Source organism: Vigna umbellata, chromosome 9 (genome assembly GCF_029865625.1).
Source record: "Vigna umbellata cultivar VRB3 chromosome 9, Vumbellata_1.0, whole genome shotgun sequence".
Lineage (NCBI taxonomy): Eukaryota > Viridiplantae > Streptophyta > Magnoliopsida > Fabales > Fabaceae > Vigna > Vigna umbellata.
In genome coordinates, this window is record NC_142173.1 from 15,034,862 (window position 1) to 15,049,691 (window position 14,830).

At 40.8% G+C, this 14,830-nt stretch overlaps 1 protein-coding gene across 1 annotated transcript; it reads right to left on the reverse strand.

Moving 5' to 3' along the window:
- Positions 1-429: 429 nt before the first annotated feature.
- Positions 430-3,324, reverse strand: LOC124848068 (uncharacterized). The gene has a single exon (XM_047325678.2). It carries the CDS (start codon positions 3,322-3,324, stop codon positions 430-432), a length of 2,895 nt encoding a protein of 964 aa, XP_047181634.2.
- Positions 3,325-14,830: the final 11,506 nt, after the last annotated feature.

The window sequence follows — 14,830 nt, forward strand, 5'->3', positions numbered from 1 at the left end:
CTCGCAACCTTTCTCTCACTTCCTCTTTCATGGTAGTGCCGATCTTTACTTCTTTTATCTCGTCTTCCTCACCCAAGTTGAGAATTTCAATCTCTTCATGATGGGGTTTTATCTCTTTAGACTCTTGTTCCACTAATCTCAATAGCTCTGGAGAGGGTTCCGGATCATCTTCACAATCATCTTCCGTATTATTGACAGGGTGCTCCCACTTAGGGATATCGACATTATTATTTTCAAAACATTCATTGTCATATCTGCATTATTTAAGTTTGTGAATAAATAAACAGGAAAAACAGTGAAAAAGGCTAAATGATGATGGAAATGAGAACAAACACGATTCAATTATCACACTGAAAGCAAAATAAAAGCATCAACCCGTAAGTCATGAATCCCAAAGCTCCGGGTAAAGCAATAGGGTTAATTAACATATTACATTTCATTTGAATTAAACATCACGGGTAAATCCAAAGTCTTCCAATTGTTGAGTTGTGCATCTGGGGAGCAAACCCACACGAAGTTTGAGCTTTCAGATCTAGCTTCCTCTTCCACAACCGCTATATGGCTAGTGTTCACCCATCCAGCACTGCGAAAACTCTCTTTGATACTACAAATGTGGATCGTCTTCGTCCTTGGTTCCCGTTTCTCCATCCGAGCCAAACTGCGCTCCTTCCTTTCCTCAATCAACCTCTTCTTATCCCCCTTGCTGGGCTTGTACCCCAAGCCATATCTGTTTTTGTTCTCAATCACCTCCAATGGGAATGTACGTCCTTGTCCATACTTCCCTAAACCGTTCCCGTATTTATAACCTTCTTTCAGCATGACCTTTGCCATCATGATAGAGGTGCATGATAAATGTGGGTTCACAAGAAATGGTTCGACATAGGTGTTTCCCACGATCTCTAATGATTGAAAAGCTGTCTCGAGAGCTTCCTCGGCTGCCTCTATGTAACGGGTGGAGGATGGCCCACTCACAAGGAGATCCTCCTCTCCAGAAACTATTACCAGCTTATCTCCCATGATATATTTCAGTTTTTGGTGCAGTGTGGAAGGCACAACTCCTGTAGAATGGATCCATGGGCGACCCAATAGACAACTATAGGCTGGGAGGATATCCATGACCTGGAAGGTTATTTGAAAAACACATGGGCCAATTTGGACCGGCAACTCTATTTCTCCCATGACTTCCCTCTTGCTACCGTCAAATGCTCTCACAATCATAGAACTTGGCTTCATCTGCATTCCGTCACAAGGTAGCCTCTCTAATGTCATCTTGGGCATGACATTTAGGGAGGAGCCGTTGTCTATCAACACATGTGCTATGCCGTGGTCAAAACATTTTACGGAGACATGGAGAGCCTTGTTATGCCCTCTCCCCTCCTCAGGTATTTCCTCATCGGTAAAGGTGAGGTAATTATTAGCAGTGATGTTGCTGACAATGCCCTCAAAACTTTTCAGGGAAATACCTTGTTCTACATGGGCGTCGCTCAGTATCTTCATCAACAGTTTTCTATGGGAGGTTGAGTGCATGAGCAATTCTAAAAAGGAGATCCGAGCTGGCGTACGATTCAATTGTTTCACCACTTTGTACTCACTTTGTTGTATGAATTTCAAAAACTCGCAAGCCTCTTCCTCAGAGATTTCTTTCTTGTCTTCCTTGTCAGGGGTCTCCTCTAACTGCACCCCTTTCCCCTTTAAGTGCTCCTTAGCATTTGCGGCCACTGGTGTTTCATTATTGCTAGTTCCTTTTCCCATCAAGTTTGGTGGCGTGAAGATTTGACCACTCCTTGTTATTCCGCCGATGCCTGATATATTCTCAATAGCTGGATCCTGACTGGAGAATTGACTTTCAATGCACTGTCCTTCGTCGACTACATGTGTTCCATACCTCCACGGGACAACTTTCCCGCTCTTGTAAGGAAAAGGAACTGGTGTATGGATGACAACGGACGATCTTCCTTGAATTACTGGTGTAGGGGTGGTTCGAGTGAAACGGATTACCAACGGCTCTGGCAGAGTTACATCAGACTCCATACTAGTTTGTGCAAACACCTCTTCATCCTTGTTCTCGTAACACACTTGTATCAAATTCCTATCAAGCAGATCTTGCAACAACTCTTCGAATTCAACACATTCATCGATAGAGTGTTCCGCGCATGGATGGAGTCCACATGCCCTTCCCAAATCATAATCCCAGTTTAAAAAACCCAACTTCAATAATTCCTTGAAAATAAACCTTCTGGAACTCCGAATCTTACTTGCATCCCTTATAAGTTCATGCTTCTTAACCTCAATGGCATTTGTCGAGGCACTACCATGCCCGGATAATGGATTAGCATCAATACTAGGTTTATCTTCTTGAAATTTCAGCCACCCCGCGTCGATTAGAGCTTGCACTTTATGTTTGAAGGACATACACCTCTCAGTTGAGTGACCCACGCCTTCCCCATGATAACTACACTTGGCATCGGCATCATATCCCCTAGGGTATGGAGGCTGCATAGGCATCATCGGACATATAGCAACTAGACCCCTTTTAACGAGGTGAGGTAATAATTCAGTGTAAGTCATAGGGATGGGGGTGAAGTGAACAAAGTTTCTTTCCTGGGTTTTCCTCGGGTAAGTGCCTTGACCCGCATTCGCATTTGGATTCGCGCTTGACCCAGTCCTCCAAGCGTTGTTTGCGATAGGTGGTGGTTGATAAAATCCTTGAGGTTGAGGTCTAATTGGATGAGCAAAAGCCGCATTGACTGCATATGGAGGTTGGCCTAGGTGTGGTCTATAACTGTGAATAGGAGCCTGACTTCTCCATGCAGGCATTGTCGATGTTGCATGCACATCATCTTCCTTCTTCTTTCCTGGATTGAAACCAGGTTTTTTGTAGTTTGTAGTCGCGGGCGAGCCATGCGTAATTTTCCCATTTTTCATCCCAATTTCTATCCTTTCGCCAATTATGATGACGTCAGCAAAATTGACGGACACATTCCCCACCATATGTTCATAAAAGGGTGGCTGGAGCGTATTTACAAACATTGTCACCATCTCTCTTTCAAACAAAGGCGGCTCAACTTGTGTGGCCAATTCTCTCCACCGTTGGGCATATTCCTTGAAAGTTTCATTGTCTTTCTTCCCCATATTTTGTAATTGCAGACGGTCCGGTGCGACATGTGTGTTGTATATATACCGTTTTACAAAGGCATCAGCTAGATCTGCCCAACAATGGATTCGAGATGGCTCTAAGTGGGTATACCAGTTTAATGCCACCCCAACCAGGCTATCTTGGAAAACGTGGATGAGTAGCTGGTCGTCATAGGCGTACGCAGCCATCTTTCTGCAATACATGGCCAGATGGTTTTTAGGGCATGTATTACCCTTGTACTTCTCGAATTCTGGCGCTTTGAACTTATACGGTATTTTTACACCAGGAACCAAGCTTAGTCATGCAACATTTCCAAACCCATAATTTTCCACCCCTTCAATAGCCCTCAATCTTTCCTCCAGAATCTCCAGTCTGCCTTTAGCTTCGTCAATGCCACTGAATCCCCCATGCGCCGCGGTTTGTGATGCGGCTCTTGCTGAAAAATCGTGATTAACAGTCATATGTGGCACTGTAGTTACTCGCGTTCCTTCAACTGTGATTGCTTCATTCATTTGTGTACTCACCAAGGGAGCCGTCACAGAGACAGGTCCCTGAGTGACGACTGGCGGTACATCAACAGTTGTGGGAATGGGTAATGACGCATTCTCTCCTTCTAAGTACTCTCCTACGGTAGGAGTGTATCCCGAGGGTAACCCATACAACGGGAAAGGAACTGATTGGCTCACAGCATTGAACAACGGAGGATAAAAATGGGCATTCCCACCAACTAATGCAGATGAAGACTCTCCAGTAGTCTTCAGGGATTCAAGGGCAGCCAAGATTTGGCCAACCTGGTCTTTCAACTCGCTCACATCAGCTTTGATGGATTCTTGTGACTCTTCCCAGCTTTCCATGATCCTTGAATTGGCTCGAGTCCAGTAGGGATGTTGATGGACAAATTTGTAAGCACCAAAATATGATGTCACAAACTTGTTTCACAATCGGCAAGTATGACCGAATCGTTTCAAGTAATAAACTTGGTAAGACCAAGTATCGTTCTCCCAAAGGACTCACGGCCTAGTTTAGTTATGTGATTTGTTGATTAGCTAAGACTTAAGAACACAATAATTGAAGTTTAATATGCAAAGACGAAAATTAAATATGTATGCATGAATTGATCAATGACAAACACAAAAGATAAACACTTTCAAGGAAATATATGAATGAATATGTTGTTGGGGGTCAATTTCATCTCATCCACTCTCATATATTTTAGGAATTCAACATTCAAATCATCATTGTTAATGCCACTCTCTAATGTACCATTCTAGATGGCTTCTCCCTAATCAAATAGTTCATACAATTCCTAGCATTCCTAATGATTAGTTCATGAGTGCAGGAGCTTAAAGGCAACCAATATAATATTGTCAGTATAATATTGGGAGAAATTCCCCGGATCTAGATTTCCCCGTACGTGTCCGTATCAACAAAACCAATAATCATGCATTAGAATGAGTTAAACAATGCAAGCATTGAGCAAAGAGGAAAAACCCTAACTAATGATGAAAGAAAGCATATGTCTTAATTCAAAGATGTACTCAACAAATCCATATATGAGAGCTTCAAGAGATTACTTTGACTCCCCAACAAACATACAAGGTTTAGTTCACCATATTCATGGTGAACCTAGATGAATTACAATGAAAGTATGAAAGAATAAACCCAATAAAGGTGAAGAGGTAGCCTGAGCATCCAAGATCCTCCTTCAAAGGGGTGAAAGAGAGAGTGTTTGCCTCGTTTCTGCCAAAGATGCCTAACTATAGGACGTGCAAGCCCTTATATACTAATCTAGAGTTACAAAAGATTACAAAAGTCCAAGCCCAAAAAGTGCCGCTCAGCGGTATTTACCGCTCAGCGGTGATTGCGTGTCTTCTTTCTTCCCCTCAGCGGCCATTTTGCCCCTCAGCGGTTCCAACGTCACCTCTTGAGTGCCGCTCAGCGGTAGTTTGCCGCTGAGCGGTTCCTTCGACTTCTCCTTTTTGCACTCTTTCTTGTCTTTTCTAATGTCCTCTCTCTTATTCTTCACTTCTTTCACCAAATTCACCTCAAAACCTGCACAAGAACACTTAAATCAAGCATAAACCTGTCCAGCTCTCTTATTTCTGAAAATATAAACAAAAGGCATGATTTCAAGCTAGTTTCTAAGTCTAAAGGTTGCTTTTAGTATCAACTTTAAGCATGAAAATAACAGTTTTTCAACTGTTATCACAACCCCAAACTTAGAACTTTGCTTGTCCTCAAGCAAATAAAATGTAACTCCATCTCCAACCAATTCATATGATGGTTCACTCATTCAAAATCCTCTTTTCAAGATAAGTAATAACTTCACTCAAACTTAAGACCAAGAGTTCAATCAAGATGTGCACATGCTTTAGTGTTCACAAAGTCATTTAAATTCCAACAAATGTTATTTTTCATGAATGATCAATCAATTAAGCATGGATGTTCATGTGCTTATGGAATATTTCCTCACTAGGTAAAGTGTTTCACTCAACACACAAGTGTATAAGAGGTAAAGTGTTTCACTCATTCACTCCACTATCACAATGTCACATGAATCAACTTTGCTTTTCATTTAACCACAATCAAATACATTCACAAGCATGCATCATCACAAGGACTTTTCAATGGCTTATAATGTGGCTGGGCTAACAAGAAAATTGGTTTTTCTGGATCACAAAATCCTTGAGTTAAGAGAATCATAACAACACAATCTTCTTATTCATTCCCAACTTTCTTTTGCCTTTGCTTTTGCATTTGCATTGAGCTTTGCTTCTTTTTCTTTTCTTTTCTTTGCATATTCTTACTTTTTAGCTCTTAGCTCAATGCTTTTTCCTTTTTCATGTTTCCCCAATAACCCCAAACTTGAACATTTAACAATACCACACAAGATCTTCTACTTAACTCAAGGTAAAGATTTTCAATCAAGGGTGTTCAGTGTATATTTAAGGCTAAGGGTTCAAAGGATAGAACACAACGTGTTCTCTTTTAGAAGGCTAACTTTATGAATTTGGCCAATAAAAAGGGTTTCAAAAACACGGCCTTTGATCATATGATGCAAAACAAGCAATTGATTCAATCATAGAAAACCTGGGCAAAGTCATTCATGCTTTCAAAGTAACAGCATTCAACAATAACAACTCTGGAGCTCAAAACCTCACATATAAGCTCATTCACATTTGACATGCACATCCTGCTTAATTTCACAATCACAATCATGATATTATGCATTTGTTCACAAAGCTTGTGAATCACCTGTATAAGCATTTTAATGTGCACATCATCTCAACATTAATCAATCAATAAGCATCATTCAATCATTACTTATCACACAATCACAGTTAATAGCAAACCATCATAAGGAACCAGGTGTTCAATAGAGTACATCAAACCCTAATCTAAAAACAAAAACAAATAAGTTCAGAAAACTTAAACCACAAAAGCATAATCATATGATAGCATTCATCAGTAAATGCTATCTCAGCTCCTCATCAGTCCGAGCTCTCTGTATCTTCCTCTTCCTCTTCATCATCATCTTCATCAAATGCATCCTCCTCCTCAGCTTCATCTTCATCCATGTCTCGGGCTGAAGCTTCAGCTGCTTCAGCTCCTCCATGCCATGGTTCTTCTGGCCAAGCTACCACATTATGGAATTCATCCATAGTCCACCTGTGTGCTGGAGGGGTATCATACATCCCCACTATCATCTCAGCCGTGGCCACCTGCCCTCTGTGGATGGACTGCAACTGAGCACCTATAAGAGACATATACATGTCCCTCATCTGGAATGGTTCTGCCTCATGAGTATCAGCAGAAGTCCTGCTCTGTGCTGGCCTTCTCTCTCTACGAGCCTGGCGTGGTGGCACTGGCTGGGCTGCCTCCTCACCTCCACAGTACTGTCTGTAATAGGCCTCATCTATAGCTTTTCTTGGCCTCTCAAATGGTGGAACAGAAGTGTCCACCCCAGCTAGCTTGCAAAGGTGAGTGATCAAAGAAGGATGTCCCAGTGGTGCTTTGTTGTTTGAGGTGTTAGCACACACACTAATCTCATCAGCTATCACCTGCCCAATATTAACATTCAAGTTTCTGATAGCACAGTAGATGAAGAGTGCCCTGCTGAGAGTAATATCTGACACATGTGAACATGGCTGAATGTTGGCATGAGAAAATGCCATCCAATACTTTGCAAGAGGAGTCAAATCTGTCCTCCTAATATTAACCACTGAGCCAGATCTATTCCTTTGGAAGTGTCCTCCAGGTATGCACAATACTCTCTCAACATCCTCAAAGTCAGCACCTTCCTCCATGCTAAGAGCAAACTGGCATTGCTCACCAGCCCACACAGTATCCAGAAAGTTATTGATGGAGTCAGGATCATACCTGATAGCATGGCCTCTAACATAGCCCAAATAATTCTCAGCTGGATAATCACCAATCTTCTTTGCATTGGTGTAGAATTCTTTCACCACAGCTATGTTGGCAGGTGATGGATAAGTGGCTAGCTTCCCCCAATCATTCCCTAACACTTGCTCTCCAAATTGAGGAGCAAAGTTAGGTATCATTCCAACCTTTCTCTCCATTAGAAGTCTCCTGTCCTGAACCACCCTAAAGTGCTTCTCATGTTTCCTAGAGAGGAACCTGCCATTATGGGGCTGCTCTGGTTCCTTTTCCTTTCTCTTGGTTGCCATGGTTTTCAATCTCTTTCCTGAAGAGGATGCCATTCCTGCATTCAAACATAAATCCAAAACCACAGAACACGATGTTAATCATTAGTAAACACAAAACAAAACTCCTTTTGAAGCTAAACCACCGCTGAGGGCCAGAATTTCCCCTCAGCGCCACCAGTGCCACATTCAAACACGCAACAAACCAGAAAAAGCAAATCTGGCAGAGTGCCGCTCAGCGGTAAATGCCGCTCAGCGGTGATCTGCAGATTTTTGCAAATCTCGTTTTTAAACTGTCCTAACTCCACCCAAATGCAATTTTCAGTTTTCCAGTTCATAATCAAGCAGTTTAATCGGTTCAAACATCAAATATATCATCAAATCATGCATAGAAATCAAAACCCCTAAATATTCATGCTTTGACAATCACAGTCAATTTCAAGAACCCTAGAATGAACAAAATGCATTTTACTTACTTGGGTGGAGATGCTAGATGATATGAGAATGCTTCCAAACTAGAATGCTCTCTTCCAACCCCAAACTTTGATAGCACACTAGTGTAAAAGTGAGTGGAAGAGAAATTTTCTAAAGAGGGAAGAGTAAAAAGATGTGGGAAACCTAAGAGGAGATATGTGGGAGTCTTAATGCAGAGAAGAGCTTGAAAGAATATAAAAACGCGCAGCTTAGGGTTTAAAAATACCCCAATGGGCTCGGGTTCCGCTAAGGGGAACTTAAGCCCATCTGCGATAGTACCGCTCAGCGGTAATTGCCGCTCAGCGGCACTTTCGTGATGTGCCCTTCTCCTTCTTTTCTTGACCTACGTGCCTTCCTAGCATACCCCTCATAGGTTCCCTGCAATTCAATGTTAAAAATGCTTATGCAAATCCTAAAAATAAACAAACAGAAAACAATCAATCAACTGGGTTGCCTCCCAGGTAGTGCTTGTTTAACGTCACGAGCCTGACCCAAAATCCACCAACACCCATCAGTAGGTGTTTCAAACTTACCAGCACCCATCAGTAGGTGTAAAATCTTCTCACCAACACCCATCAGTAGGTGTTACAAACTTAGTATCCTTCAGTAGATACTTAACCACCTAGCATCCTTCAGTAGATGCTAAATCCCACAAAATAATGTCCAGAATAATGTTCACAAATTACAAATTATAAAACCAAATCAAAAGTTTGTAAATCTACTGGGTTGCCTCCCAGCAAGCGCTTCTTTAACGTCACTAGCTTGACCCTGTTAAAGCTCACGTTCCATCTTCTTTATAATTGATGTAGTCCTTCCACCAACCTTTCAACTGCTTCCTTTGGACTGTTTTGGACTCTCTAGAATATGGAGACTCTATCTCTATCATCTCCTTCTCTTTAAAGCCTTTTATAACCCACAACTTGTTCTTGAGTCTTACAGGTATGCCAAGTTGGAGTTTTAATTTTTTCCAGTCTCTAGGAACTTCTTCTCCTTTTCCAATCTCTTCTACCTTGGGTGCCTGAAAATACAAACAATGGTTATCAGAAACCTCAAGATTTTTATTTTTACCTCTAGTTATGGGTGCATCTCGAAATGCAGCTTTATAACTGGCTTCTTCCTCCTTTGCTTGTGTTTCATCTTTGAAGACATCCACCACCACTCTCTCCTCTCCGTCTTGGAGAACCACTATACCTTCATTCACATCTATGATAGCCCTGGCCGTTTTCATAAACGGTCTTCCAAGTATAAAAGGTATCTTCTCGGTTTCCATCTTCATCACCACAAAGTCTGCCAAGAACTAAAGTTTGCCAACACAAACTACAATGTCTTCTGCAATCCCACATGGCTCCTTTGAAGATCCATCAGCCATTACAAGATTAACCTTTACAGGTTTTATTTCAACATGGCCAATTTGCTCCAATAGAGAATAAGGCATCAAGTTAACACTTGAGCCTAAAGCAAGGAGAGCTTTCTTTACCTTTTTCTTCCCTATAATGCAAGGGATAGAAAAACTGCCTGGATCTGCTGCTTTTGGTGGGAATGATTCTTTCTTAACAGTTATACACTTTTCTTCCTCATCCTCTCTACGTCTTCTTTTTGTAGAGGTTCCTTCATCTGATTTGGTGTAAACTGCTATTTTCTGTAGAATTTGTTCCCAAGGAGCTTCATTATCAACCATTTTGAATAAATCTGTGAAATCCATTGGTTTCTCCTGATTTGTTAGAAAAGGAAAAGTGTCCTTTCTTTCTTCTTCTCTTCTCTCTTCTGTTTCATCTTCTTCCAACTCAATGATCTCTTCATTTACACTCTTGACCACTTTGCACTCTTCTCTGGGGTTAACCTCAGTATTAGCCCCAAAGTTTCTGTTGGGTCTTTCTTCCAATTGCTTGGTGATCTGACCCATCTGAATCTCCAAATTCTTTATAGCAGCTTCAGTGCTCTTTTGAGAAGATTCAGTTTTTTGGATGAATTGCTGAAGAGTTTCTTCCAACCTTGTTGATCTGTCATTAAGCATAGATAATTGTTGCCACAAGGTTGGTTGCTGCTGCTGCTTATTATACTGATTAGCCTGCCCAGTTTGTCCTTGGCCAATGCTTGGATGTGGTTTCCAACCCTGATTATAATTCCCTTGACGGTATGGAAACTGATTAGCCATGAAGTTAACATCCTCCACGGCCTCCACTGGAAAAGCACACTGGCCATTTATGTGATCACCTCCACATAGTTCGCACAACTGGGTTTGTATCTGGGCAGCAGACTTCAACTCTTTAGGTAATTGAGCCAAAGTTTTTGTCAGAGTCTCTAGCTGTTGAGTTAGAATTTTATTCTGTGCTAGCAGAGCATCATGCGTTTGTAATTGTAGAACCCCTTTCTGTGGCATAGGAGCTCCTCTTTCATTGTGCAGCTCATTATCACTTGTAGCCATATTTTCAATGATTTCAGTTGCTTCCTCTGGAGTCTTCCATTTGATATTGCCTCCAGCTGAGGCATCTAGCATCATCTTGGTTTGTGAACCAAGCCCTCCAAGGAAAGTTAGGACTACTTCTTGATCTTCAAAGCCATGCGTGGGAGTTTTACGTAACAAGCTTTTATACCTATCCCATGCATGTCCAAGTGATTCTTCGATGCCCTGCTTGAATGAAGATATCTCTTGCTTTCCCTTAGTCACTTTAGATTGTGGGAAGTATTTATTCAAAAACTTTGCAACCACTGCTTCCCACTCCGTGAAACTTTCTTCTGGAAAAGAGTTCAACCAAAGCTTAGCATTGCCTCCCAATGAGAAAGGAAACAAGCTAAGTTTGATAGCTTCGTCTAGCACCCCATTAATCTTGACCGTGTTACAGATCTCATTAAATGTTGTAAGGTGCTCATATGGGCTTTCATGTGATAACCCATTAAATTGATTACTCTTTACCAGTTGAATTAATGCTGGTTTGACCTCCATGTTGGCTGCATTGACTCTAGGTCGAGCTATGCTATTGAATTGCTGAGGTCCAGCAAGATTAGTGTAATCTGCAAGAGTTCTTCTAGCATTATTATTGTTCTCCATACTCCCTGTGCTATGAACAGAACCTTGTGGTGATGATTGTAGGAGAGTTTCAGGAGAAGGGAAAAGTTCTCTGGACGTTCTGATTCTTCTCCTCCTTCTACTCTCGTCTAGCCCTTCAAGTAGTGGTTCTGTTGTTTTCTTACTTCTAGTTCGAATTGCCTCCTGCATGCACAAGAAAACAAAACCCTAGAAAAGATTTGTTAGCACAAAAAGATATAGAAGAAAATAAAGATTGAAAAGATATAAGAAGATAAAAGATTTAGAAGATAGAATCAAATAAAATAGAATAAAACCTAATCTAAAAAATAAAATCTAATCTAAAAGATAAAATAAAATAAAATCTAACCTAACCTAAAAGATAGAATAAGAATAAAATAAAATCTAACCTAAAAAGATAAAAAGATAAAATCTAATAAAATAAAATAAAATCTAACCTAAAAAGATAAAAAGATAAAATACAATAAAAACAGAAAAATAAAAACAAAAATTCAAATTAAGGTCAAAGATAATCAATAATCACACAAATTAACCAGTTAAACCATGAATCCCCGGCAACGGCGCCAAAAACTTGATGGACAAATTTGTAAGCACCAAAATATGATGTCACAAACTTGTTTCACAATCGGCAAGTATGACCGAATCGTTTCAAGTAATAAACTTGGTAAGACCAAGTATCGTTCTCCCAAAGGACTCACGGCCTAGTTTAGTTATGTGATTTGTTGATTAGCTAAGACTTAAGAACACAATAATTGAAGTTTAATATGCAAAGACGAAAATTAAATATGTATGCATGAATTGATCAATGACAAACACAAAAGATAAACACTTTCAAGGAAATATATGAATGAATATGTTGTTGGGGGTCAATTTCATCTCATCCACTCTCATATATTTTAGGAATTCAACATTCAAATCATCATTGTTAATGCCACTCTCTAATGTACCATTCTAGATGGCTTCTCCCTAATCAAATAGTTCATACAATTCCTAGCATTCCTAATGATTAGTTCATGAGTGCAGGAGCTTAAAGGCAACCAATATAATATTGTCAGTATAATATTGGGAGAAATTCCCCGGATCTAGATTTCCCCGTACGTGTCCGTATCAACAAAACCAATAATCATGCATTAGAATGAGTTAAACAATGCAAGCATTGAGCAAAGAGGAAAAACCCTAACTAATGATGAAAGAAAGCATATGTCTTAATTCAAAGATGTACTCAACAAATCCATATATGAGAGCTTCAAGAGATTACTTTGACTCCCCAACAAACATACAAGGTTTAGTTCACCATATTCATGGTGAACCTAGATGAATTACAATGAAAGTATGAAAGAATAAACCCAATAAAGGTGAAGAGGTAGCCTGAGCATCCAAGATCCTCCTTCAAAGGGGTGAAAGAGAGAGTGTTTGCCTCGTTTCTGCCAAAGATGCCTAACTATAGGACGTGCAAGCCCTTATATACTAATCTAGAGTTACAAAAGATTACAAAAGTCCAAGCCCAAAAAGTGCCGCTCAGCGGTATTTACCGCTCAGCGGTGATTGCGCGTCTTCTTTCTTCCCCTCAGCGGCCATTTTGCCCCTCAGCGGTTCCAACGTCACCTCTTGAGTGCCGCTCAGCGGTAGTTTGCCGCTGAGCGGTTCCTTCGACTTCTCCTTTTTGCACTCTTTCTTGTCTTTTCTAATGTCCTCTCTCTTATTCTTCACTTCTTTCACCAAATTCACCTCAAAACCTGCACAAGAACACTTAAATCAAGCATAAACCTGTCCAGCTCTCTTATTTCTGAAAATATAAACAAAAGGCATGATTTCAAGCTAGTTTCTAAGTCTAAAGGTTGCTTTTAGTATCAACTTTAAGCATGAAAATAACAGTTTTTCAACTGTTATCAGATGTCGCGGAAGATTAGCCGCTGTTCTCACTTGTACTGATGATTATTTTTATTAGATTGGATAAAGATGAAAAATGCAAAACAAAAGCAAACATGATGCATGCTAGTGATAAGTGGAAATCACAGGATAACGATGACAATACTGATAGAAAATTAACACAAGCCGATACCAAACAAACATCCCTCATCTTTCATTTAAAGAAAATTTGATCCATTACATCGTCTAAAACACGCAATTATGATGTACATCAATCCCGCTCCCGGGCAATGAAAGATTTCATCTCTCCACCAACCATTTACAATGATGAATAAACAATTCTATTTTCGCTGGTGAGTTACGAAAATGAGTACTTGCTTCAGCATTCGACACCATCCTGGGGATATCTTCAATTGCCCCATTTGCCAAAGCGGCCAATTGAGAGAAGCTTTCCTTCCAGTGCTTTACAGCCATTTCTTGCTCTGCGATGTGCTCTTTCATTTGCTTTATCAAGGCTTGATGCCTTTCTTCAAATTCCATCGACCTCCATCGCTCCTCCTACTCCTCGATGTAATCTTCCATTTGCTTTAACATGGCCCGGTATTCCTTTTCGGACTCCTCCCACTTCCAACGCTCCTGATTCATCTCTGCCTCAGATGATGTAGCCATTTCCTTCATTTGATGTCCCACTTCTTGTATTTGGACTTGTGCTTCTCTTAATCTTTTTAGGGCTTCCCTTTTATCCCTCTTGACTTCCTCATAGAGTTGTTTCCATTGCCTGTTTTCTTCTAAAGCCACCTTATTATCATTTGCTCTCATGGATAATTCCTTATTCGCGGCCGCTAGATCCTGTTTTACTCGAAATATATAATCTCCTTCAGCCTTCTGGCTTTCGACAATGTTTTCATAAGCCTGCGACTTCTCTTCATTATCATTTCTCATGTCCACAAGATCATTACGCGCCCGTTGTAATTCGTTTTCCAACCTAGCATTCCTCACCCTCAATTTCTCCATCTCAGCCTTCAATTGTTGCACCTCTTCATTTTCTAGGGCCTGGGATGGTTCTCCACTAGTTGATTGATCCTTGGTTGGCTTGAAAGGAAACTTAACCACTTCCACTCTCTCTAGGATCCAAGTGTGATAACTAACCCTACTATCCACTACTCCATCCCTCAAGTCCTTCTCTGCTCGAACAACATTTTCCCAGGCGCTTTTAACCTTTCTTAACAGTTCAATGAAATGCCCGTCTTCGTAATAAATGAAAAGGGTAGCAAGGTAATCTGATGAAGGTGCCCCTCTCATGGGATGCCCGAATTGTCTTTGCACCAAAAGGGGGTTGTAATTGATACAGTACCGGGCACCTATGAGAGGCACATTAGGAAAACTACCACAATGCTGTATAGCCAGTTTACTTCCGAGCCAAGGAAGGCGACATTTTATACTTCTTTCGCTCAAGCCAGCAAAGAATCGGGCCCAATCGTTTCCTCCCTTACCTTTAAGCCCTTGGTGCGATGAAGCCTTCGATAGACTCTTGACGTCGACCATCTCCTTAAACACGCGCGCTGTCATCCATGTATACAACGCCGGTAAACAACAAAGAATCTTCTTTCCCTTTCTCTCCTGGAAAAAACTCAAGGTCCC

Bases quoted from the DNA above. Each gene is read 5' to 3' on its own strand.
- LOC124848068 (XM_047325678.2), bottom strand. From the start codon at position 3,324: ATGGCTGCGTACGCCTATGACGACCAGCTACTCATCCACGTTTTCCAA.